At 45.5% G+C, this 26,962-nt stretch overlaps 1 protein-coding gene, 1 long non-coding RNA gene and 1 pseudogene across 2 annotated transcripts in view; 2 read left to right on the top strand and 1 right to left on the bottom strand.

Annotated features, from left to right (window-relative positions):
- LOC146181350 (uncharacterized) overlaps positions 1–26,962 on the top strand; it is a 126,477-nt gene that overhangs the window by 77,360 nt on the left and 22,155 nt on the right. The window lies entirely within an intron of this gene.
- Positions 13,134–23,084, top strand: LOC146181352 (uncharacterized). Its single transcript, XM_084577717.1, has 2 exons — positions 13,134–19,986; positions 21,477–23,084. The coding sequence occupies exons 1-2, from the start codon at positions 19,622–19,624 to the stop codon at positions 21,811–21,813; spliced, it is 702 nt and encodes a 233-aa protein (XP_084433843.1). The 5' UTR covers positions 13,134–19,621; the 3' UTR covers positions 21,814–23,084.
- Positions 21,137–26,818, bottom strand: LOC146181351 (uncharacterized; annotated as a pseudogene).

The raw sequence follows: 26,962 nt of genomic DNA, 5'->3' as shown, positions 1-26,962 counted from the left end.
CCTTGTCGCGGCATATTTAGCAACCTTGTACAAGCTTGGCAATTCATTTCTGTGACAAACGTTCCTGCGACATAATCAGCAAAATAAAAAAAAAGTTAGCCAGGAATTATTTCTAGCAATATGCTGGCTGTGGTCAGTAGATGCTGGTGCAGCATTTGGTTCATCTACAGTGCTTGCACTGCTACCTGACCTAGTGTTGTCCTCATGTGACAGCATCAGCACAGATCTCTGTCTAGCAACAAAGCTAGCTCGACCTGCTCGCAGATCCCCTGGCTTACTGTTTTCGCCAGACCACAGAAAGAAAGGCAACTGACAATGATCAAAAACTGGGTTCGTGTGGAATGGTCGTTGCTACCGCATGACTGAGGCATGATGCCAAATAGGTGTTCTAATGGGCCCTGACTGATTTTTGAGGTCATTAGGTATTTAAATCCAACTTTCTCAGTCAGATAAGTCAGCTGTTCTAGTGTGCTGATTATAGTGACATGCAATACAGTTGCCTTAGAGTTACTCAGGAAGCCTCCAGTGTTCTTTGCATGAGCTTTCTATTTACTTACAGCAGAAACTCCTTCTGCAAATGGGCCTGTGAAGAATCTGGACAAAGGGCCTTGGCAGGATACGGTGAAGTCATTGTACTTATCACGTTGTGTATCTTGCTGAAAGTAAAAGAAAATTCCATTAGTAGCAAAAGACCTAAATGGAAAATAAAGCAAGGGCACTATCAATGGCTTTTTTTGAAAGCTTTCCGCAAAATTTATATTTTAAATTATGAGTAAGAGCTGGCCTCACCTGAAGAAGATTTGGGTTACACTTATGCCCGCACACATGTTCTCTAGCAGTTCTTTGTAGAAATTGAGTGCTTGTATAACTTTCACAGTGAACAGCTGGAAGGCATAGGCACCCTCATTTTTCTAATCAATTTGGCTGAATGTGGCTCATTGTTATTCCTAGCATTGTCTTCAGTGTCAGATTGCAGAAGTCAAGCTGATGGGCCGCTCTCATGTGTCCTATGGAGACCTGCATGAAAATACGGACTCTTGTTCTTAAATGTTATCATTTTCACATTATTACCGGTAAAGGTTACTTTCTTGACTACAGATCCTGTAACAAGCTTGTCCGAAAATGCAGTCTGTTCTTTAAAGGGCTACTGTCCAGGGAAGGACCTTTTAAGTAAGAAGCCCAATGTTTCGATCAGGTACCGGATATAGTCTGAAAAATGCTATGGTGACGCGCGCCGCAAAGCAACGAAAATACAAATCAAAGCTATTCCCTGCGCTGGCCTGTCGAGCCGCAACTATGACGCCTTAGTCGAAAACGACGTCCATTGGTCCGTCTCGCCGTCTGAGGGTGAAGGATGGGTGTCTACCGCTCGCTGCGTGCTTTTCCCTCACCACGGCCAGACTGAATCTAGCGGCACGCGCTCCCTCGCCCATTTATTTTTTTTCGTGCACGCGGAGTGCCACGTCCTACCTCCCGCCAAAGGCGGAGGAAGGGGAATTTGTCTTGCGGAGGCTAGACGACCGGGCAGGAGTGAAAAACCTTTGCGAGGGAACGGGAGGAGAGGAACACGACATAATCGGGTGATTTCAGCTCCTGTACCTGCGTTATTAGTTAATCTTTTCAAAACCATTTTGCGGCCTTGTGTTCTGGGGGCGAAGTCTCACAGTCACCGAGGAAGAAAATATTTTCGACCGGAGGGTAGACAGTGGGCCTTTAATGAGAAAAACAAATCATTAAACAAGAGGCTGTTCAAATTTAAAAATTGTGCATGTAAAATCATCACGCATATGTGTGAATAGACGCAAGAACAGTCAATCCATGGTAAAGCTTACATGGCCAACTGGGGTATTAAATCTGGTTTTGATTTAGGTGTGGAAAGTCCAACATAAAAAACAGGTGTCGAGACACATCAGTGGGGTGCTGTACGTTGCCACTCACTGATTCAGCACTCGCTCCAATGCCCAGTATCTTCCACATGTACCGGTTCCAACTGGCCCCGTCATGTGCAGTGTCTAAAAACTGCCCACTTTAGTCAGCCAGAGTATAGTCGCTTCAATCACCACTTTTGTGAGGATGTTGGTGGTAGTGGTTTATTTTTTTTTAAATAATCAAAAAGAAGGAAAAGAGTATTGCCGGCCGCGGCAACTGCTATCTAAAAAACTGAAGCACCTGAGCGGCGGCCGGCGGTAAGGAAAAGGGGATGAGGATAGCGGGGGGAAGTAGAGAGGGGAGCGATAAGAAGAAAGGACACGGGGAGCTTTGTACATTATTTACAAAGTACAGACGGTCAACAAGTTAGCATCGCTCGCGCGAAAGTGTCCGAGCACTGTCCACAAATGCCTGCGTGTGAGCGGCCACTGCAATTGTTTACAAAATATATGCTTATATATATACATAATACCATTGATGTATATACATAGTCGCGCGCATGTAGCATCCTGTCGCAGACGGATCGCGCGCGCGATACAATGCACCAGCTTCCGGGGTGGGGCGCCCGGCAGCATATGTCCAAGGTAGCACATGCGGAGTGTTCAGGTCACGCATGCACTCCCTGGCGAAGAGCAAGCGAGGCTTCAAGCCCGCCCGCTCGATGAACGCACAGAGGCTCACCATTGCCTTGTCACGGGTGCGCGCACTGCCTCGCGGCCATAGGAGCGTATCGATGCTGTCCGGGATATGCGGGGATGTTCCCTTTCATGTTTGCATCTGCGCAAAGCACCGAATAATTTGGCTCCATTTGCTTTTGAATGGAAAGAAAAGGACAACAAGCCCATCTTCAGAAGGTATATCCTTGTGCTTTTCTGTTGCGAAGGGCCCTAAATCTACAAAGCCCTCGATCAGCCCAGAATTATTCACAGCAAAGTGCCGAGACAACTTCAACTCATCCATGAGAAGGCTGCCATGCCTTTTGCTGGGATCAAGATTTGCTGCCTTTTCTTTTGGCTGCCTTGGAATCTTTTGATTGAAGCCATGTAGCACATAAGAAGACATGTAGCACTGCAATGTAGACTTGGGGTGGAAAGGGAGACTATCTTGTTCTTTGGAGAAGTTTGTAAAGGCGAGAATATTTCAGTTTCATTAAGGTACACTTCAAAATTCAATTTTTGATTGCCGCTACTCATTTTTATTTGCATTGGCAGCTGCGAAACACTGACTGCTTCTTGCTGTCTAGGTGGGAGACCTATGATGTGGTTTTGAAGCGCCTTTTTTTATTGCTGCATTGCTTGCTTGCATTTTGGTAAGGTCTTCCTTGATGCACGGAAGGCGGGGAACAAGACGTCTGTTCTGCGTGACAGTTTGGAGCTTTCGGCGTCTTGGTAGCACGTCTTGGTGCGCTGGCACTGAGCTCGTGATCGACGGCTGCGTAGAACTTGCCTCAAATATTTCCGAGAAATACAATGTACCCCTAGAAAATGAGGAGAGAAAGTCGATACATTTAGGAGTATAACAATAAAAAGCATAAGTTATGACAATGCATGTAGGTTAAAACAGCATGCATGTAAAAATATCGTGATAGTTACCTTTTTGGCAATTTTTGTCATGGAGCTCCTGCTGAAGTAGCATCCGTGGCGTGAAATGTCGTCCTTCTTTAGTCAACCACTCCTCTTCATAACCTTCTTGGGCTTCAAGGATCATCTCAGCCTGCACTTTAGTTTGCACTGGGACCTCTTCCAACAAAGTACCTCTTTCGTACACCTTGCAGTACCCGTCAAGTACCTCGCTTTTTGCAGTCAGACATACAGTAAACGACGGTGCCTTGTCCTGGCAAGTGGCGTCTGCTCCAGAATAAAGAAGGAAGTTTTAAACTGCCAAATAAATTTGTGTCCGTATTAGCTTGCAGCGCGCAGTCCACGTGCCTTTCCGGTGAGTCTCCAGGACAGTCACAAATACCACCATTACTGGTACGCGAGCATGGGTTCTTTTCGACTGGAATACAGCTTTCTGACCACTTAATTTTTCGTGTGGGAATTTCTCGTGGTGTCCTCTTCGTTAATTATGATGCCACATCCGGGAGGATTGTTGGTACAGTGTCCTTTCTGAAGCAAGGTTTTCCACCTTGTGTACACACTTCCTTACCTTCAATTATATGCACGTAGTCCCGTAACACATACTGCGGCTTGAAGTGCAATTCACTGACTGCACATGTGTCGTCCAGAGCTTTGTCTGCTCGAAGCAAGTTCCTCTCCCATTGCTTCCTGAAAGCCTCATCCTTCGGAACGCCAAATAAAGTCGACTTCACTTCTCCTTTCCGACAGCCTGGCGCAAAACTGGTTTTGTCGTTGGGGTTTCATTCCGGTCGCACAAGACAGTCATTGGTTGAAAGATCACATCACTCTTCGCAGACAAAACCTTTAACAGATCGATAATACAGACAGTGCGTGACGAGTTCCCGAAGAAAACGCCTCATGCACCTTCGGCAACTGCGGCCAGTACATGATGATTTATTGACTATTTCCACTGCATCGGGTGGGCAGTTGTAAGAAAGAAAAAAACAACAGAGTACACAACAACACACATCTAACACTTGAACAAATTCTTAGCGCTTGCCTACTGCAGCACACCAGTCGGCGAGTCGCGTTTTAGCTGCCCTCACTGCGGCTGTTCTTGCAGCTACACTCGCGCCTCTACCGGGAGGATTATCAGGCGTGTGGTGTCCTCTGGGAGCATTGGCCGGATACTTGCGCACTGCACTACATATGTTCGATTGTTTCAGCTTCATGACCACACAACCGACACAGTGTGCACGAGATTGGTCGTACTCGCTTTGGTATGACAGCGTTCTGAGAGCACCCGCTCTAGATTCAAACAAGGCACTGCCAACGCTACTGTCGTAGACATGGTCCTGGCCGATGCTGTGCTTGTGGCTCCGGTATAAAGGCAGGGTGGCCTTCTCTTCCATGCTTGCGCACCACAAAACGGGTTCAGCCTCGGCTACCCATTCGCGCACCTCGGCAGCCCATTTGCGAGGCAGGTCGCCATAAGTTAGACATGGCGTGCCCATCGCTCATGTGCCATAAACAGAAGTCGGCCGCGATACCGTAAATTGCTGGAAGCTTCGCGTGCTTCAAAGCTGGACCATTCCAGGTCCCCCTGTAGGGCCTCATTGGCAACCCTTCCACACAGCCAAGTGGGATGCGCCCGATCTCCTGCTGGCCGCGCTCCAGCCATGCGTGTGCTGTCGCTGACAGGCAGACAACTGCATTGCAGAATGTCAGCCCGGGAACATGCCTTGCTTCAAAAGGTCGCGGACGATTATATAGCGGTTGCAGCCCCTACAGGCATTGCCTACGTAGGATTCCTTGGGTGCAAATGACTGCTTGACGCACTGTCCCTTCAGGCGATGGTGCATTTTGCCTGTTGAGCAGAATGTGATGCCCAGGTACCTGCATTCTGTAAGGACCTGCAGAATCTCCTCGTCAAGCATCAACACCGCATCAGCGCTCTTCAGCAAACTGGATAACGGCTGTCTTCGCATAATTTGTTGCATTTCCTATTGCAGATCGTCCTTAATTTGTGAGGGATAATTTCAATTTATACGAAATTTGCATCTTTGTTCAACGGTAGTATTGTTTCACGCATTTTAGCAGACTGAATGAAGGTGCTCATGAGCTATGCTCTTGTACGCACAAAAACAAGGTGCGTACATGGTTGCAAGCAGAAAAGTTCAAAGTGTGGTTGCATAGCCCGTTCCGTCTGCAATGCAAGGTAGGCATGGGTGGCGACGCAGCGTTCTGCGGCAAATCAAGCATCATGGAATCCACTGCCGCTGGATATGGAGGCGTACGATGACTCCTGTGACTCCTCCCGTCGTGTGGCACCAGTCTCTGTTGGCTGTGTCCAACACCAGATAGCCCAAAAGTGGCTGAGCAGAGCCCAGCGGGGCGGCAACTTTCCCAGTGTTACTACTTGATGAAGAGCAAACAACACCCGCGAGAAGCATTTTCTGTAGAGACGAAAGCGCGGCACGAGCACGTCTGGTTATTGCAGCCGTTCAGGCGGCGGATTCCAGAAAAAAAGGGCTTCGACAGGATCGCTGGAAAATTTCACCTTTAAAACATAGACGAAGCTTGATTGAATTAGATATCTGGGGCACAGAATTGTTGAAACCGTTGTCACTCTTAGTGCTTCATAGGTTTTCAGTGACAGGAATACACTCTTGCTGGGCGCTGCTTTCTTCCACGCATCAAAGAAAGGCAGGAACTTATTATTCAACAAGGACAACCTGAAATGATCGCCAAGGATAACGACAGCGTGCGATAAAAAATTATGACAGACTGTACCTCTCATCGTCAGGAGAGCTGAATGGCATCCCATTGGGATCCCTGCCCAGAAGATAAAAGGTAGTGCTGCGTATGTTGTGGACAGTGAACCATTTGAAAACGAGTTCCATCAGTTCTATTTTTGGCAGACTGTCTTCAAAACCTTGTTACCCCAAATCTCTGTCCGTGTTTCTGGAGATATCGGGGCACAGCTGTAACCTGAAAAAAAAAAAAAATGCACACACACGAGGCAAAATGTGTTAGGCCTCTCACATATGAGTACGTGTCAGTGACTTAGTGCCTTTTTTTTGCTTTAAATAACTATCATTGGTACGAGCCTCCGGACAAAAGACGTCAAGGAACCTTTTGAGATTCATCTCAAAATTAGTCTGGAATATGTGTTTCCGGGTGAGACATTTCGCTAGCAGCATTCTGAGATATTTGGGGCTGTAGGTTTGATCCCCATTGCACAGGTGTCGGTTTGAAGCAAATAGCTGGTTCCGCAGGTTCTTTGGTATCTAGCAGTGATCAAATGCTAGGAAAAACTTTCTGCACTGTCTATAGGGCACCTGAAAAAAAAAAAACAGTGAATAATGCATCAGTGGAGAAAGTAAAATATACCATATCTTGATTACTTTTCCGCCACTTCAAGCAAACTAACTGCCTTTAACTAACATAACGGGCATGTTTTTGCCTCTGAGTTTATTCAGCTGATTAACATCGATCAGTAGGAAGGTAATAACGCTGACATATCAAACTCTAAAATTTCTTACTAAACTTGTTTATCTAAAAGACTAAGCTGAAATTTGAACTTCTAATAGCGGGTTTGTCTTCCAACGAACAGGGATCATGCGCAGCGAACAAAAAGATGAGCGGGTTTTTCAAGGTTTAGTGCAATTAACTTGATCCAAGGCCCTGCAGAGTTATGCGCATGCGTGTAGGCAAGAAATAACGTCAAAGCTACTTACGTCACCTCCGGGCTTAATTTGCCATTGCCTAATATATTGTGACATATATGCCCTGCGTCGCTGGACGTTAAAGAACGATCATCTACAGTGACACAGAAGAAAGACGAAGCTGCAGCAATGGTAGTCGGTGCTACGAGAAGGTTGGCGCTTTCCAGAACATTCACATAAGTCGTCAGCTGTTGTGTTCTTGAGCTAACCTTCTTGCCACATATCAATATCAAACATCTTGCAGTTGGAGGCATGGTTGTCTGCTACCTGGCACACCACCTTGAATCCTCCGCTTTAATGGACTGGATAATGTAGTACCCTACTGGAAGACTGAAATAACACTGCACTTATATGTCAGACTACTTTTGACCGACGATTTTCATCCTTGTCAATTGCTTTTATAATGTAATTTTTAGTGTATATATATATATATGCAGATCAATTAAGGGAAAATGAGGGCGCTCGTTATAATACATGAAGGAAAGAAGCCAACAGTCGGCAAGGCCAAGGAAAGCGTTGGGAATGGTACTTTATGTATTTTTTTTAATGTTTACTTGGATAATCACAGAAATTAGTAATGTAATCTTTATGGGAAAGATAATTAAACACAATGTATAAGAAAAAACGTGCCGATGGTGGGAACCGAACCCACGACCTCCGAATATCGCGTTCGGTGCTCTTCCAACTGAGCTACATCGGCCGCTGTCCCCCCTGCTACTTGCTTGGGTATTTATGTTGTCTGTATACGAACCTTGAGAGTGTTCACCAGCGCCACCCTCAACCATAGCGGTGGTATGGCGGTAACACAGGACGTTCCACGTCCGCCGCTATGGTTATACATTGCACATTCATTATACATTATACATCTTATACATTGCACATTCATTATATATCGCAAATGAATTTTAGGCCCTATACATCATTGTTCTTAGCATATTACAGAGCGAATACATTTTTAGGCCCTATACACCAGTTTTTTATCCCTTCATGAAACATCACAACTATTCCATTATATAAACTTGAGTACACCATTAACCTTGAGTTTGGCGCTCTTTGGCCTGAGTCGCCCTTGCGCCATTAAAATCCATCATCATCAATATCTCTCATCTGTGCTGCAGACACAAGTGACATAGCAAATATTGCCTAAAAACACAATCAATACTACTAAGTTTGAAATACCTCTTCGGTGTTTTTCTTTTGCTCTGCAATAAGCCGTACACAGTTGCCAGCCAACTGTGGCGGCAATCAGGAATACCACCTTTTTTGGTTAGAACCAATACCTAGATATTTGATTTTCCATACATTTACTGGCATTTTCAGTAAACTTTTAAATTTAACTCATAATTAAAAGCCGGTAACTGCCGTGAGTATATAGGAGAGAATGGTTCTTTTCACATTATCCATATTACTGAGACAACTGAACCTGTACAAATATACAATGCTTACATCTATTTTGGCAGGTTGAATAACAAAGTAAACTGAAGCAGTTGAATCTTACCTTGCCCTCATTCCAAGGTATAAATACTGGCAATTCTTTGGTGCAAAATGCAACAGAAGGCCATGAAATGTTTCCAGACCATAGTTCTGGTGCTTGGTTGAGAGCTTTGGCATGTCGGCCAATAGAACCTTCGAGGTAGCTATGTCCCGTAGCTTTTCAAATGCCTTTGATTCTGAAAAACAGAAGACAGGGCGAACCAATCCAAAGCTGAGTGAGGAAACTGAATACTCTCAGCAAATTTCCACTGGGGAGATAGCCTCACACTGAACAAACTGAAGACTCAGGAAAATTTGAAACATCCTGCCCGGCTTCCTCTTTACAGCAAACAACTAAGTGTGAATCGAGCGAGAATGGTACAGTGGCATATACTTTGATGGTACAGAAAGGGCGAAAAACATGTACACACAACATAACAGCATTGCCTGTTATGTTATGTTAACAGTTTTGCCTGACTCGGGGTAGACATATACTAGCCGGAGTAAATCAGAATAGCATTGCCATTTCTGCTCGGCCAGAGAAAAGAGACTTGATACAGATTACTAAATTGAGCTAAGGATGGTTACGCCATCTGAGTACAGAGCAACAAGGAACAAGAGTGGCTGCACAAACATACTCTGATACATTTTGGAAAAGGCTGAAAAAAAGTCCCACCTTGACTGATAACACATGTTGGCTCACAATAAACAACTCTAGGTGGTTACCACTATGGTGTTCCACATAGCTGGAGTATTCAAAAATATTAAACCCTGCAATTAACAGTGTACAAATTTTTAACAGAGAAAAGATATTAGACATGAAGGAAACGTGCGCAAAGTGAGTCTTCCTGTGTATGTTTCCATCTTCTCTAGCATATTTTTACACATAATATCGACCAACTTGGGCAGCTTTCAATCCTAACGAGTGTTTCATTGCTTTCCAACATCTTCAGTATTCTTATATTTTTCGGCTGCATCTCTGCTTACCCTCTTGGAGCCACTGCCGGCACTCAGGCTTGCCGTGGAGGCAGGCTGGAAATAGTGGATTGCCGTGAATATGCACATTCCTAATATGGTTGAGAAGCGACAACCATTTCGAAACAATGTGGTCGCTATTCTCGTGGCTAGACCCCGCTGACCAGTACAGATGATTTTGGATGGACTTAGCCCAAAGCTGCAGGTCCTTGCAATCACGCCGTTTTGATGCAGCCATCACTTTCTTGAAGACACCTAAAAGGCATAATGCAAGAGCTAACAGTCAGCGTTCACATTTTGTTACAAGACACTTGAGCAGAAAACATTGCAAATGTCAATACTGCCACCAAAAAATGTGCTGCTTCAAAGTACCTTTTGCAACATGCCAAACATCAAACTTGTGCTGGATGCCTGGTCTTTCCTTCCACATATATGCCTTGATTTGGACATGTCAGTCTGTGACAATGGCTTTCACATTGATGCTTTGGCTTTCAAGGAATTGCAGGCCACGTTTCAGTCCTTCTAATTCCATATAACAACTGCCTCCTACTTCATTGGACTGCAATATACAACATATAGGCAATTATTTTTTTCTCACAATTAGAACAAAGTGAAAGCAAAAGCAGCCATAACTGCTGCAACAGCATAGCATTCACCAGTATTGAGTGGTGAAGCCTCCCAAGAATGCTAAATGAGAAGTTTAAAACAAACCTGGACAAGCTCGAAGTGCAGGAGTTTGTTGTTTTCAACATCCAACAGAGAATATGTGCCAAATTTAGCACTGAAGCCAGGCGAATCGGCTCAGCCATCCCCGGCAAGTGAGATTTCCTTGCCTCTGGCATTCTCCAACAAATGGTCTTGTTGTTCCCTCCAAACCTTCAACGAAGATTTTCAAAACAGTGAGCACTTGCAGTGGAATTTTTCTTAGGCACGACCTTTTTTCAAAACACTTACTTTCTCGATTGCAGGCCAAAGATGAATCCGCTGAATGTTGAAGAAAGTTCTATCGGTGACCACCTCAACACCAATTGATGACAACATCCTCAAAGATGCAGTGGGGTTATTTCCTGAAAATAGCAGGGCAGCACAAAGTTTTAAGTTTAATACTGGCTGCTGTCTCACATCTTGGTTTCTCCAGTACAGATGGTACCCTGAGGGGCACCAAGCATGTATTTCAGTCAGCGTTCCTTCACAATGTACGCTGCATGTGTAAGGTGCAAGGCACGTGTGGCACACTTTGAAAAATTCCTTTAGGTGCTTTTTATCCACAAGAACCGTGCCTTTTTTCACAATCACCTAAGGTAGATGGTGGTTCTGGATATAGGTGCCCATCACAATTGTCAGGCCTGAAAAAGAAGAATAGGATTCACAGAGTGAAAGCTAGTGGGGCAATGGCACAGAGTTTCGACATGGAGCATAAGCTGCATGAAATGCTGCCTCAAGCTTAAAGGCTAAGCAATAGTAAGAATAGCAACACATACTCTTGCCAGGAGTCACTGCCAGGGCTGTAGTCGTCGCAATGCTCGGGCTCAGATTCAGGGTCAGTAAGGCTACTATCCTCTTCACATGGCTGTTGTGCAAAATTCACCTGGGTAGCTGTGTCTACCAGGAAGCTACCAACCTGGACACCTTGAAAAAAAAACACGTATTAACCAAATATTTTAGAGTTCAGTGTCATTATTTTCACTAAGACAAAGAGCCATTCACTTTAAATTAATTTAGAAGCTAACAAGTACAACTGAAATATCATATTGTATTCCATGTGCTCAACATAAACACATGCACAAAGAAACATGATAATGAAAGTATTGCACCTACTGAAACACCTCGAGGCTTTGTCTGTGTCTTTCGTGATGTTTTCTTGGGTTTTATATCTGCTTGGGATGCATTGCAAACTGTTGGCGGCCGCACCACAACTTGCAGGCTTTTGTCAGCAGTTTCCTTTGAGACGACCTGTGCCTCTGTAACCCTGATTTTTACATTCTCTTCGCATGGCGAAGGGGGTGAAGTGGTAGCTTCTTCTTCAGGAGGCGTGTTCTCGAGCATTTCTGCGAGGACCTGAAAGAATATGAAATATGCACAACATAAATGCCAGCCTACTATGAAGAAATACATAAAAATTCATGAAAACTCTGACAAAAGCATTTTCTTTAGTATCAATAACCATAGTGCTTTAGACCACATCCAAAGATTAGGAGCCTCAAGGAATTTACTATCCTGAGACGTGCTCTTCCCTGCACTCTGTTCTTTTGCATTGTGAAAGATGTAGTTGCAAGATTCTGTTCAAAAGAAGTCAGATTTATACTGATTAACAGCACAAGCGTGAGTGCAACTTTACTAACGAGCACAGAAAACTACTGCCATTGCACCAATATGGTGCATTTTGACAGATATGTTCAGAGGGTGAATGAGAGAGAATCCGAAAGTTAAACTCCGACCAAAGGTCTCAGTTTTATGCTCTACAGATATACCACCACGTACTACAACGCTGATAGCACGCAACTAAAAAAAAAAAAGATACTGTCCCACCGCGGTGGCTCAGTGGTTGTTTTGACGAATGTCATCGAAAGGAAAGAGACGGACTGCCGAGTCACACCTTATTAACTGGTGGGCCTCGTGCCGCCGACTGGTCGCTGCGGCGCACAGGATATGTTCACACGATCCACTATACAGTTATGGCCTTCGGGTGCCGATTGCTAGGACCCTGATTTCGAGGCAGAGGGATTTGGCCCCGCCACAGCAGCCGCAATCCAGTTTTGGGAGATGCAAGGCGCCTCTGTAATATCCGATGTATGGAGATTCGGGCAGGAGAAATATTTCCCGAGCCCTTCGCCACTAGGTCCTTCACATAGCTCTAGTCAGTTCGCGGAACGTTGAACCACACAAGCAAACTACGGACAGGCACAAGCGTACCTTAAACACTTACCTCCCGCCGCTTTCTTTTGGCGAAGGCCGCTCTTGGAGGTGGCGAGGCGTTATTGTTGTGCGGGAGCACTGACGGAACGACTCCGGGCTTCAGTCGCGCTGATTTAATTGGAATTCCGAGTGCCCGCATCATTCCCAAGCTCTGATCTTGTTTTCTGCGTATGCTGCGGCAGTTCCATTGCCAAATTATTGTTTCTGTTTGCGTAGTGGATTGGTGTCGCTGCCGATGTTTTCGCGTGCTATTGTTCTGTGCCATGTTGCTGAGCTGCAGACGCTGAATGAGAGCAGGCTTCGGGTTGAACTACGCGCTGCTTGCGAGGCAATTCCTGATGGGGTACAAGTTCGAAAAGCTTGTTGATGCCGGCTTCATGTTTGTCCAAGCGTGTGTTGATCGTGGTTTCTATCCTCTCGGTCATGGATTGTATGAGCTGTACCTGGGCTTGTATGAGCTGTTTCTGCATCGCTCCGATTTGTTCGGCAGCTATGGTGTCGATTATACTAGTAACTTCTGACCGAAATTCGGCGGAACGTATATATTGTTTAACTGCCTCTTAAGGTGTAATGGGAAGAATGGGAGGGGTTGGATGGGGTGAAGTAGCGGAGGCTGCTTGGACGGACAACTCACCTTTTTTAGCAGGGCCGGCGCCTTTCTCGGGTGTGACTTGCCGCGCCGGCAGCGCCTCCTGGGTCTCCTTTATGCGAGCTGAGGACTCACTGGCTTTCGACGTAGATGCCTCAGACTCGGGGTCTCGAACGCCAGACACTGTCACGAACGCCGGATGAGGGACCACGGACGCTAGCTTCTTTACTGAGAACATTGGACGCGGGGTCATTGTCTGGCCTGGCAGACACAGGGCGCGTCTTGAAACGGCGACGTCCGGACGATGGCCGAGCTTGCGACAAAGGTTGCAAGCTTCAACCTTGCGTCTGAATGGAACGCAGCGGGTTACACGTCCTTGATAAAGTATGTAATAGGGGACTCTGATGCCACGGAATGTGATCAGAACAGACTCGGTAGAGCCCATACGCCGACCCATAATGATGGTATCGTGCCGGTCAAAGTCAAGAAGACTAGAAGTGATTTCCTCTGTGGAATGGTCCAAGGGAATTCCGTGGATGATGCCTCTGCACGAATTCAGGGGATCAGTGACATGCGTGGCAACGTCGTAGGTAGTATTGTTAAACTGGAAGGCTTTAATCTTGTGATAAGCTTCAGTATGATGCATGTTAGGTGTGCTGATAAGGAGAGTTATTCACGGGATTAGGTCGAAATATATCAGTACTTGCTTCAGCAGTTGAGATTTTCGAGGCTTGGCGAAGAGCGTGAGCAGGAATCTTGGAGCAGTCAAGGCCCCCGCGAAGACGAATAATAACCTTGTAGTCGCTGGCTGGTAATGGCGGTGGGCGAGGTGTGTTCCTGCGAGGCACTTGCGAGGTAGTTTCCTTCATCTCCGACTGGAGGGTGATGGATTTCTTGAGTGAAGGATTTGTTGAGTTTCGGGCGCATCTGTCGTGCACTACATGCCAGCTGCTGTCGGTGGCTTCTTCCAGGGAGATCTCCTTTCCATCGACCGTGTATGCGTTGAGCATAGTGGGAGGGTAGGCCTAAGACGCTAGGCCTAGCAAGAGTGTCGGGGCCGAAGTCCCAATATTGGCCTGATTCCAGGGGAACGGCGCGCAGTAACCAGATGATGGTGGTCCAGGGTAGTCTTGAGACACTCATGATGATCTCAAAAAATCTCTGCCACTCTGGTGATGGTATGGATTTTCAGTATGGTGTGTACATGCAGTATTGCCTTGCGTTGCTAAACAACTCTGAATGCTTTTAATGTTTGTTCGGTCACACGTGCTTCTCAATATTTGATGTTCGTTCCAGCATCCTTAGTAGACTGCTTAAGCTGTCGGACACGAGGAGGGGAGCACATTCAGTGCAATGGAGTGTGCGGCTGATTTTCCCGACGATGTAGCCACCTACGCACTCAACCACTTTGCTTTTAAATTCAACTAAAGCAAAGCAGTCTTGGTGAAGAAGTGACTGTGGCAGTGCAGCTTTTGTTAGTTGAAATTCGTAGCTGCAATCTTCCATGCGAAGCCTGATCCGCTGTCCCTGGCTCCTGGATAAGGAACTGCCTTCCAGCTCTGTGGTGACATTGCAGTTCTTTGAGGCAACCACAGCTGCATGCGGAATTGTGCTCCGGTTGTTATGCCAGAACTGGGCAGGTGATGGATTGTTGTTCCAGCCGTCATGCTGCCTGATGCAGCAGATGAAGTACATTTCCAGGCTGGGGACCCTCCGTGAGCCTCCTCATGCAACTGTACCTGCAAACATGGTGGATGGTATGTGAGGAATGCAATGGCATTGTGAACTTATTTACGAGCTCATGTGCCTCTTTGTGAACTCCCAATGTCGCTCTATTGATTTATCTTTTTCTGTCATTCCATCTGTCCTGTGTAGGGTAACAATGTGTGTCTGTTGGTTGGTATCTGTCCCATTTCTCTTTATTCTCTGTTATTCTTGTATGTGCGGGAGACAAGTTGTGATTGATGTTGGAAACAGGGCTGCTCCCCTAACTGGGGAGCAGACAAATAAAAAATCAAGTGTTTCGCATGTCCACATTGTCTTGTGCAGCACTCGTTGAGAGTTGCCAGGTAATGACAGTGGCCTGTTACTACAAACATCTTCCAGCAACAACTGTTTTGCAGCTGTGTGTCATTTGAAACAGGTTTCAGTGTGGTATCCCCACATGCTGTTAAGTTTGAAATTGGCAAGTACTTTGACTGCAAAGCATATTGTGCAAAGGCAAACCTCCGAAATCATGATTAAAAATATGGCTTTCGGTCAAGTGTATCCATTGGGCGCAAAGTCATGACAGCAACTGAATAGTGAAGCAAGGCAAAGTATCCTTAACCTCTTTATTTGGATTGCGGATAGTGGCCAATTGATTGCCTTTTCTACGGTAGGTAGATTTTTGTCGGGTAGGCATATTAAAAGGAGCCTAAAAACATTCCCTCGTAGGGTAATTTGGTGAAGGCGGCAAAGAAAGGGCTATCTGTCTGCAGCTTTTGTGCTTTACTGTCCATATTCGTCAAGGTCATTAGACGCCACAATTCGACCTTGAACTACAGGTGCTGCTGGGCATGTATGCTGTGCCCCATGCCAGCTGCCATGGAGAGGAGGTGCAGTCCAGGGAGCCTCCATACCGCTCCCACTCGGGGCCATTTTTAGGGTGTTGCAAAGCACACAGTATCTGTCACACTTCCTGGTGGATGCCTGAACCACATCATAATGGAAGGAAGGAGGAAGTGAAAAGGGGAAGAGCTTCCATACTCGAGGGTTCTGGAATAATTTCGGCCATGTGCAGATTTTAGCCTTAAGGACATCACATCATCAGTAACCGCATTCAAACTAGGGAGCTTCCATAGGAACACTATTCTTAAATCGGTGCCAACTCAAATTGGAGTGGAATGAGCAGGTGCCAGGTTGGAGTAAAGTGAAAATTTTGATGACTATATATGAAATCAAGTAGTCGCAGCGCATGGGGCAAAAAGGTTGCACTGGAGTGCAACTTTTGTTTTTTGTCCCATTTGCGTGCCCTGTGACCAAATCCACCAGATTTTTTTTTTTTTTTGGAATTTCCATTTTCAATGAATGGTCGCTAATAAAGCATCATCCAAATAACTAACAGTATAATGCATAAAGAATTTATGTACTATTAAAAAGGTCAGTTTATTGCATTTCGCAATAATCACATTTTTCTGAGCACAGTTGCATTTCCCTGAACAGGCTCTGCCACTTGCTCGGCTGTAAGCATTTTTGTCTGAGCTTTTTGCATAAGCAAATTGCGCGTGTTCATAACAATGTTGATTCCACATTGTCTTTGCAGCTGCTAGAGAACCATCATCTTGCACTGCTGTTGGAGCGCTCCAGCATCCTGTGTTATCCGCACAATTTGTCAGCCACAAAACGAGGGCTTACTCAAAATAGACGAGGTAGGCAGGAGACAAGGTGTTTAGTGTTGAGTAGTGCATTGGCACGCCAGTAGTAGCTTGCCTAATTTATGCGATGCAACAGAAATAAAAATCAAGGACTCATGCAAAGAACTGGCTTCTTCTCTTACTGGAACTGGTGTTAGTTGCCACTTACTATAAGGTTGTCATTTAGTATGAAATCATTACACCACAAAATCACGTTGGTCATTGTTCACTTATTTTACTGTGGCTTGTTTTTCCTTGAATTGCTGTTTTCAGATCCTGATTATTTTCATTTGAGACACTTCCTTATTACTCACAATATGTGGATACAAGCAGAGAAATGTAAACATTTTCAGCATTGCAAGGTCTGTCCGAGTTGTGACCCTTCTAATGCCGCAAAGTAAATTATAGTTTCTTGTTTGAAGATGAATGGTTGGGTGTTCTTGCATACGTTATGTTCTGAAAATTGTTTTTGCATTAACCTTACCACATGGCATTCTTTACAGTACTTCAAAACACATGCAAAGTAACCAATTTTAGGTCTTCTGCAATCAGCAAAGTCTGGCAGTTGCAGCCATTTGCTGGCATAGCTGCGAATACCTGTGCGGCTATCATAACTTTCATCACCTGTTAAAGGAAGAAAAGAGCAGGTATAATAAACTGCTGGCGACCTTACAGAAGTTACCTCACCTGGCGATAGTACTCAATGTGGGCTCTTGAATGTTTGTTGGCTGCACACAGCCCTTCCTCATCTTGCAGCTCGTGGAGGCGTACAATGTGTTCCCACTGGATAGTTTGCGTTAATTTTAAAGCCCTCCTAACTTTCCTGGCATTTGCGAGCTTTCTTGAATATATCAGTTTTCTCATTACTAAAATATAGTATTTCTGACTCCATAGAAGCTGTTCACTTAGACATCTTTGTCATCAATGAAATTTCTGGGCAGCTTTATGCCATGGCAGGCATCAAATAGCATGAAATTTTTTCCTGCTGATCTTCTGGATGGGGAAAGAAAGCCTTCAGGTCTTTGTATGAGTGCTCGTGAACCTGGCATCCAAGCAACTTTGCACTCGACACATCCACAATGATGCAGTCGTATGCGACAGGCACTACTGTCAGCCCACACTTAGTTATGCAGTGTATGGCACCAAGGAGCAAGTTCTTGAGTACTTCGCTAGGGAAGCCAGCTTTGAGAAATAACCAAATGCATCTTCCACGGAGCTGCTATGTAGACCACCATGAACACTGGCACCTCTGTTGCTAGTGGTGCATCATCTTCATGTTCTGGTGAGTGTCCAAGGTCTACATAACTGACGAGACGGCCACTGGAAGCAACAAGCTCACATTCCTTTCATATGCTCATCCCATCAAATACTATGGAGCATCGGCGCTCCCGTGGCGAATGTTGCCCATGTTTGACCTTTAGGTCGTTAAATACTTCAGCCGTCAAGCCTGGCCAGCCACTTCCCACTTGTAGCCACTTCCTGATATCCTGTGCACTGGACATAGGAACCAGCATGTCCAAGTATTCATAATCCCGTGATGAATAATGGTAAAGTGTGGAAGAACATTTTTTTCATATCATCACTATACATCTTGCGACAGGAATGCTCTTTAGTTGCATTTTCTCCCCATCCTTTTAGAATCTCTAGTGGCAGGTTCTGAAACTCTTTAAGCTTTTTCTTCAGCTTCTTGGGAAATCAAACTTTCTCCTTCACCTCCTGAATGGCATTCTGTAATGTTCCACTTTTTTCTAGTATGTTGTTTTTTCGTGCGGCACTTTCAATTTATTTCGGACAGACGTAACTTTCTTCCAGCAGCTTCACTGTCCTCGATTATTTTGCGGCTGTAAGTGTGGTCATAGTTTACTGCAGTCTTTTGGCGACTGGTTGATGATTGTTCTACTGCTGGCAGAGACACTGAAGCACTTAGTATGTCTCGTGAGCCTGGTGATGGTGTTGGTTCTCCCTGTGAGGCCTCCTCTGCCAGCACATCCACTGAGTTGCGGTGCTTGCTGGGAACGAAAGGCATTCATAATAAACTATCTTATGTGGCATTGCCATACATCTTTAAAATACGTGTTATAAGGCCATTGCCACTTGTATTAAATCAGGCCAAGAGGTTGTCTCATGTTGCAAGGTCGCATTATCCCACACAACTCTACCTCTGTAGAGTACCTGTTGAATGCACTCAATTTTTTTAATATTACTAGTGATATTTATTGTACCATTTCCCCTTGGCAACTAAAGTAAGTTACATCACACTTCCTGATTAGTGCTGTGCCTGCACTGCATCATCTTGCCAGTGAAGATAATTTCATTTTTCTGTGCCGAGCCAAGAAACCGTGTAACTAAATTTGGCCTCTGCCAGCTGTTCTCTATGATGTGTGCTTGTTAATTGATGAAGCTCCAAAAAATATATGCGTGTGCACACATACTTGTGTGCCTCCAGTGTTGTGTTGAAAGTGCGATGGTACTGCTCCTTCATGGATCACGCGATGACACCCTGCTCTAAAATCGCTTGCCAAGAAATGAGCTGAGCAAGGTTTTGGGGATCAGCTGGGCCTGAAGTCTGGTTGCACATCCCTTGCAGCCATTTAGAAAGTAAGTTGGAATTGTCCAGTGGGGACCTGTGCATTAAATAGATTCGCTACAGGCGAAAAACCCCCAAAAATATTTTGTGTATCTAGAAGCTAAACTGTGGGCTGCAAAGAACAAGGGAGAAAATGGAAAATGCTGCTTTATTGTGATTTTTAAACTTCAAAACCTGCTACTGTCAGAACTATGTACATTTCTCATACCGACACTTGCCTTTTAGAAGCAGGTTATTTCAACGAGCTACAGTAAAGTTACCCACAGTTGAAATTTTCCCGTCCCTTTCGAAGCTGGGCAGTCATCGCGCGCATTGCAGATGCGACTTCATGAATTCACGGAAATACCGACCTGATGTGCAGTTGTAAACGCATATGCCAGGCCTGTGATTGGACAGGCTTCCACTTCGTACTTTGCGGTTCTCTTTGCAGTGTCCATACGCGCAGTGCCAAGACATAGTAAGAGCGTCAAATGGCTCGCGCTGTGTGCTCTTGGTTCCCTAGCGCGCAGAAGACAAGCGTAACACGCAAAAGCCTTAAGGCCCGTTCACACTACGCCAGATATCCTGCGAGCGAAGTGAATTCGGCCGCTTTTGACGCCGACCGAGGCGGAAAGCGGCGCGGAGAGGGCGATCGGTCGCCGACCGATTTTTCCCGCTTTCGCCGCGGTAGGAAGTGTCGTTCTGGGCATCACATCCTCCGTATTTTCAACATGGCAGCCACCGCGTCTGTGACTCCGACGTTCTCCGTGGAGATGTTTATCGACGCCATAAAGGAGTACCCGATACTCTACGACAAGAGTCATCTAAATTTTAAGGACGTTGCGTACAAAGATCAGTTATGAGAAAAAATCGGCAAAGAAATGGGCGTCAGTGGTAAGTACAACTGCTATTCCTGCTTGCTCGCGCCGATGCATGCTGATGCCGGAGCACAGCTCGACTTTTTCAGAGCCAGTATTATGTTTTTGTGCCTAGTCTCAGTCACACGTAAGCAATAATTTTGCCCGCGCCGCTGCTTGTTCCTATCCAGTGCATGCGCAGCTCGTGCGCCGTGGCTCGCCCGAGCGTACGCGCATGACGCTGACGGCACCGCGAAAGCAGCGCAGTACAATGTGAACGTTTCTGTGCGACAATGGTGAGCGTAACTTATTTTTATCGAATCATAATCTGCGCCGGCAGCCGATGCATGGGAATGATGCCCGCAAGCGATAGTGGTTGTGTTATTGTCGACCAAAGACAGAACTGTTGACAAGTGTTGTGGCAGAGCACGAATAGCCGTTCAAAATAATCGTAGCTGCTGCGCTGAATGGCTTGAAAGGCTGCAAAACATGAAAACGAGAAGGTCATCAATTCGCTTCACGCTAATTTACAACCGAAGAATAACAGTGTCTTTTATTTTCCCTAGGTTCGCTGTGCCAAAAAAAATTTAAAAATTTGAAGGACACCTTCATGAAGATCAGAAATCAAATAAGAATGACTATGAAGAGCGGTGCCGCAGACGTCACCACTATTAAATGGAAAAATTTTCCACAGATGCAAGCCATCATGGAACCAGTTTCGAGAGACCCTATGTGAGTAGAGTAATTTCCCAAAATGTACAAGATATGTAGCCTAGCTTGTTTGTTGTGTTATCCATGCGAAGCCTCGGGAGGGAACGAAACCTACACTCAATATATGACTGTTACAAGTTACCAAGATTTTGGAAACAAAATGCAAGTTATCATGCTCTCCTTATGTGTAAATATATTTTGCAGGCTCTACTCAAGTCTCGATTTTGCCCCTTCCCAAGAGTAAGTTGATAAAAAATGTTCCACTTTCTCACATATAAGTTATGATATCTGCTACTCATGACCAGGCCTAAAATGAATGCGTTGCAGTTTTATTGCATCAACTTAGGCCATAAAGAATTACAGGTTTATTCATGTAATAATTGCTGTTCACTGGAAGCAGAAACCAGCAAGATCACGCTGAACTGCCTGGAACGTCCTCTTCTGTTCAGTCAAGCGGCCCAGCCACACCAGTAACAGCTGCAACTGAAAGGTAAACATCTCTGAACGTAGGCATACAAAACAACAGTCACTAAAATGTAATGCGATCAGTACCAGCATGGCATTTGCACTTTCAATTTTACAGCCATCCCGTGACAAACGAAACTGCAGATGAATGTGATTCTGACATTGAAAGGTAGGTGGAGCACTCGACATGAGCTTTTTTCTCATGTAACACACACCTGCACCTCGGCGCTTGCTATAGTGCTTCTAGAATGAGTGCATTTCACTGCTCAGAAGGCTTTAATTTTTTTTAAAAGGACACCAAGGCCAAAAAAAGCCCGGCGGTCACCAAGGAGACAACAGATGTAAAACAGAAATGGATGAACAATGCATACCTGCTACAGCATTTTTCAACTTGCAACCCATCTAAAGCCCCTCAACATGCTGCTGTCGCTGCTGCCTGTATGGAGCACTTGCAGTTGGTGTGGACTGAGAGGCAGCAGAGGCATCAACATCAGTGGGAGCCACAAGATGCTGTGCACCACATATGCATGGCACTTGCTGCGCAGCTGCGAACGCTTAATCAAAGGGATCAGTGTGATGCAATCTTTGAAATCCAAACCTTAATGTATCACAAGATGCAAAGAGCCATGAATGAAGATGAATCAAATTAACAGTTTATATCTTGGATAGCATTTCTTCCCTTCTAAGTGTAGCTCTGTATTGCCCAGTAATACATAAGAAATGGTAATTTTTGAGAATAAAACTTTACACAATTAGAATTAGTAAATATACTAATATATGAGGAGCTAAAGCAATAAAACTACACAGTGAGACGCATGCAACGAAGGGATAAAAAAAATTTTGAACTATTTCATCACAGGCCCATGCAGCGGCACGACCACTGAAGTGGGTTGTGGGGTTTTAATGCCCTGAAGCAACACATGGTGAAGGGCTTTGAATTAATTTAGACCACCTGAGGCTCTTTAATGTGTAGTGACATTGTATAGCACATGGAGTGTTATGCTGTTTGTGAAAACTAGTTATTATAGTAAAAGCTTTTGCATGTGCTCTCCTCACAGCACTGACACCTAGCCGTATTGAACATTTGAATTAATGTCGTACTGTAGCTGTGAAAGAGCAAAGGACCAGAACACACTGACGGGCAAAGCACGCTATGTCTGTGTTTTTAGTCGTTTGTTTTTTCATGCTACAGTAGCATAAGAAAGTCGAGAATGAAGAACCAACTAGGCACATTTGAAGCTTTACTGACATATTGAATATATTTGTAAATATGGTTTGCGTACTTCTGAAAAGCTGTGGTGTTCTCCTGCAACCACACATATAAAACAACTCACATTTCTACACTCAGTGGTGTTTGCATTCAAGGCATTACAGGGGTAATCACTGCCACCTTTCCACAGCTGTGACTGCATGTGCCTTATTTTCTGTGAGAAAAGTACTGCCAAATGTAACTGTAACATACATATGTTAAGCATATTTTTTTTTAGTAGATGGCCAAGTGTGCAAAGGTGCTGTCATCAGTGCAAGCAAACTAACCGTGCAATATAATGTGTGGTGTGTTGCTGTAGTTGCTGTAAGTCAAAATAAATTACCATCAACTACACTCTGCTGCTCCTGATCATTTCCTCTTGCCAAGGAACCTTGCCGCTTCCAATGAAGTGTCTGCAGAGCCTGTCTCGTGCAGCATAAGCAAGCCTAAACACAAAACACATAGAATATAGAAGGGTAAGTGCCCTCTCCAGTATGCAAACAATTTAAACTACTCATAACAGGTGAAAGGTTAGTGGGGTGGATAAGAAGTAAAGAACAGTCCCAATTATTGGTCACAGACATTTCCACCACATTATTACCTCGTTGGATTATAACCTGTGGCAGGTGCGGCAGTCAGTCCACCATTCTCGTCCACTTCTTGCCGCCATGCACCATCGATTAGCTATCCTTGCCAATACTCATGGCCAACAGTTCCTGGTGGACAGTAAACTGTACGAGAGGACGTTTTTTCAGTCATTAGGAAGTTGTGTAATGATATGCAAGCCGATATGATACGTCTGACATTTTCTTTAGCTTTAAATGGCCGACGTAGAATGCGCCATCTTTGAGCCAGTATGCCAAAGGCATTTTCGACGACTCGTCGGGCCCTGCTCAGTCTATAGTTAAAAATTCTTTTTTCTTGTTGCTGCGAAAATTGACTGAGTGCTCCATCAACATCTGTCTGGTGAGCTTGCCCGTCAGTGCAGCTTCCAAACAAAGGGGGCAGACCTGCAGAAAAAAGGAGTGCCACTTCAGCTTCTTTGAAGGACAAGTCATGTTTGCACATATAAGCTGACCATGATCTCTGGCCCACATGTTTAAGTAACAAATGTGACAGCCAGTAAATGGCTATCTGCATAAATGAAATGGTACCATTGATAGCAGTTTAGGTCAATACAGGAAAAAAGATATTTGTACGCTTGGACATATTCCCTCATTTTTACACATTTGTAGGGTTGACTACTGACACGCAAAGTATTACCTTGTTAGTAGACTCTTAAAGGTGTGTAAAACCACTCCTTAAGCTTTAGCTAATAACTGGTACTCTAATTGCCAAGGAATGACCAAGGTGATGGGATTACTTACTCTTCCTTGCATAGGGCCTCATGAGGTAAGTCTTTAGGGGGAAAGCTTCATCTCCCACGAAGAAGTATGGCATGCTGCCAATGTTGGCCAAGGGAGAATCTCCCAGAATTCCTTGCTGCTTTTGGTCAACTTTCATGATGAAAGGGCTCTGGCCAAAGTTGCCACCATCTGATTCACTGCCATCGTGGCCCACTTCTGAAGACAAGAACCTGAGAGTGGAGTGGGAAAAATTTCAGTACATTCATTTACTGTGGTTAATAGGAACATAGGGCACATTAAGCGTCCTATGGCTGCCACGTCACTTGTGTGTAAAATTCTTGATGAAAGTCGGGCTGGCACATATGTCAACATGCACTGATACAGCTAGAAGCATCCTCCTTTTTTGGGATTTAAAAGGCTGACAGAGCTAAGAAGGCCTGATCTATAGTCAGAATCTGAGAAGGTCTGGCATTAACCCTTTATTTGACCAAAGGCATCACTTAATGTTGGATAAGTTCTCAACAAAGCATTCTTTACTGGCTATTTTCTGAAATTAACACTATGAATGACTGCTTAGAGCCCTAAGTGAATGTTTTGCATGTAGCATGTGACATGATAAAAGGAGAGCTCTTGGGGATTGTTACCCATAATTACGCACTAACAAGCTAACATTAAGCAAGAAACTAAAATCCAGGCACAGCACATGCAATGGCTTTAGGCACTTGTAAGTAAAACAACTCTACTTCCATACCTGTAATGTGCATCGCTGATCGCTAGCAGGGATTTGCTAAAAGAATTCTTGTAGTTTCTGTCCACACTGCCTGAATTATTTGGGCACTCAATGTTAACATGTTTCCCTTCTATGGCACCTATGCAGTGTGGCAAATTCCATACCTGCTCAAATTCATTGGCAACCTAAGTTTGGAGCAGAGAATAAAATGCAATCAACTAAAATGTAAATATACAAGCCTCTAAGATAACTACAGGGACCACAAGGGACGTGCAACATGCTTCATGTAAAATAGCAGTCCTATAACTCACAGTACTCTTTTGTACCCTCAAGAATGACATTGAAACTATTTTTCCTGAGAATCATGCATTCTAGACAGGCGTTTTTGCACAGGTTGCTTCAGGTCACGAGGTTTCAGTGCCTAAATTCAATTTGATCAATACTGTCAGTGGTTTACGCTGCATGCAATAAGTACAACGAAATGAGAACAAGGAACTAACCTTCAACCATTGTTCTGGAGACGATGGTGTTACAGCGTATATGGGGCCAAGCACTTCCCAAATGGCCAGGCAAACCTCTGAAATCAGGTTGCATGTTGTAGATCTGCCAGCCAAAAAATTAAAAGCAGAAGACCGCAGGGCGTCGCCAACTGACAGAAATCTGAAAAGAGGGGAAGAGAAGTGACAAATCAGTGCAGCTACATTTGCTAAGCAGCATTCAAGTCTTCGTCCGCGACAGCGTGTCGGCGACGGAAGCCTTTCAATCGTGGGGAGGCAGACCGCATGAGTTCCGCCACCTGTTGTTGTAGGCGCGCTATCTTAGCGTCGTGAACTCGTTGGTTTTGAAACATAGGTCCTAGTAAGAGCTTAATTTCTTCCCTCATCTGTGGCACGACTGGTTGCATAGCCTCCTGAATCATCTGCCGCATACTTTGAAAAAGTTCTGTCCTTAGGTTATCTATAGCCTGGGTTACCCACGTTTTAATTTCGGTATACTGCTCGGGTTCCCCTGTGGCTTCAGATCGGATGGTAGGGGGGTTGGGTGCGAGTGGAGAGGCGCTAGTGTCAGTGGAGGGTAGGGGGTTGGTTTGCGTGGGTGATGTGTTGTTTTGGGGTTGAGATAGGAGCTGTTTTAACCGGCGGTTTTCGGCTTCGAGCGTGTTGAGCTTATCTTGCATTTTGGTTTGTGCCAACAACTGAGGGGAAGTAATGGCTACCTTAGCCCAGCTCACCTTTTGTGCGGAGCCGTCTCGCTTGTCTTCTCTTTGACTGCCGCCTCGCCGCCCGGGTGAAGTGCTCGAACGCCGGGAGTTTGCAGAGCCTCCGCTGGACGACCGCAGGCCCTGATGTTTATGTGGCTCATGGTGCTGCAAGCGTTCTGTCCCTGGATGAGCGGGTGCTGGTTTGATCGGTGCCAGATCGCTGACCTCGGGGGGTTGGTGTCCGATATTTAAGTTTGCATCTGTTTGAGTTGGTGAGGTGATCGCCTCCGCAGGTGAAACAGGTAACTGTGCACTCATGGCCAGAAGATGGGTTCTGAACACCACAGGAGGGGCAGCATGACGTGTCCGGATGAGGACAGACGTCTTGGCGATGGCCTACCTGGCCGCATTTCAGGCACGTCGGTGTGGTTTTCTTGTATAGCCGGACCGGGGTCGCTTGCTGGTAGAAGATGTGTCGGGGTAATTTGTGCCCGTCAAATGTGAGGGCTACCATGACTGTTTTCCCAAGGCGGCGAACACCGATGACCGCAGCTTGTGGAGAGTAAATGGCTTGCATGATTTCGTCTTCCGTGGTTTCCAAGTCGACAGGAATGACTCCTCTGCATGTCGCATCTTGAGGCTTGAGGTATGCAGTCACTGCGTACAGATTACCTCCGACCCTAATGTGCTTGATGTTCAAGAGCTTGCGGACAGCTTCCTCGTTGCGTGCTCCTATGACGATGAGATTCTGGTTCCATTCGGACCAGATGCTCAGTAAGTGCGCCTGCGGAAGCGCGTGGCTGATTTTTCCGCTGTTCTTGAATTGGCTTAGATCGAGGGTATCCTTGGGTTTTATAATTACGACTGCTTCGTCCTTGCTGATCTCTGCCTGTGTTGAAGGACGCCAGCGGGGCGGCCGCGTCCGTGGTGAACTGTCTGTCGTTGCAGAGCCGGACGCTTCCTGACCTTTTGGCGCTGCGACGTGGCGTTGGCTGGAACGCACTTGGGTCCATATCTCTTTCTGCCTTTCGAGTAGCGTCTCCGTGTAGGCGTTAAATTTTGGAGAATCGCTCACCTGGATTGTGGAAGTTTGCATTGCGTCGGGGTTGTATCCCGTGACGGTAGCCATCTTGATGTAGATGGTAGCATACGCCTGGATCTGGGGCCGAAGCCCGCGCTCAGGCGGTTAGGCCTAGCTGCAGGCCACTGCTGAGTTTCGGAGTTCAGAATTTACGGGAAGCGAGCCCACGTGGTCAGGAAGGTAGTCGTGGCG

Source organism: Amblyomma maculatum, chromosome 8 (assembly GCF_055883805.1).
Source record: "Amblyomma maculatum isolate TAMU_Amacu chromosome 8, ASM5588380v1, whole genome shotgun sequence".
NCBI classification, from domain to species: domain Eukaryota; kingdom Metazoa; phylum Arthropoda; class Arachnida; order Ixodida; family Ixodidae; genus Amblyomma; species Amblyomma maculatum.
Note: the sequence above shows the minus strand (reverse complement) of the source record. Positions and strands in the feature narration are given on the sequence as shown.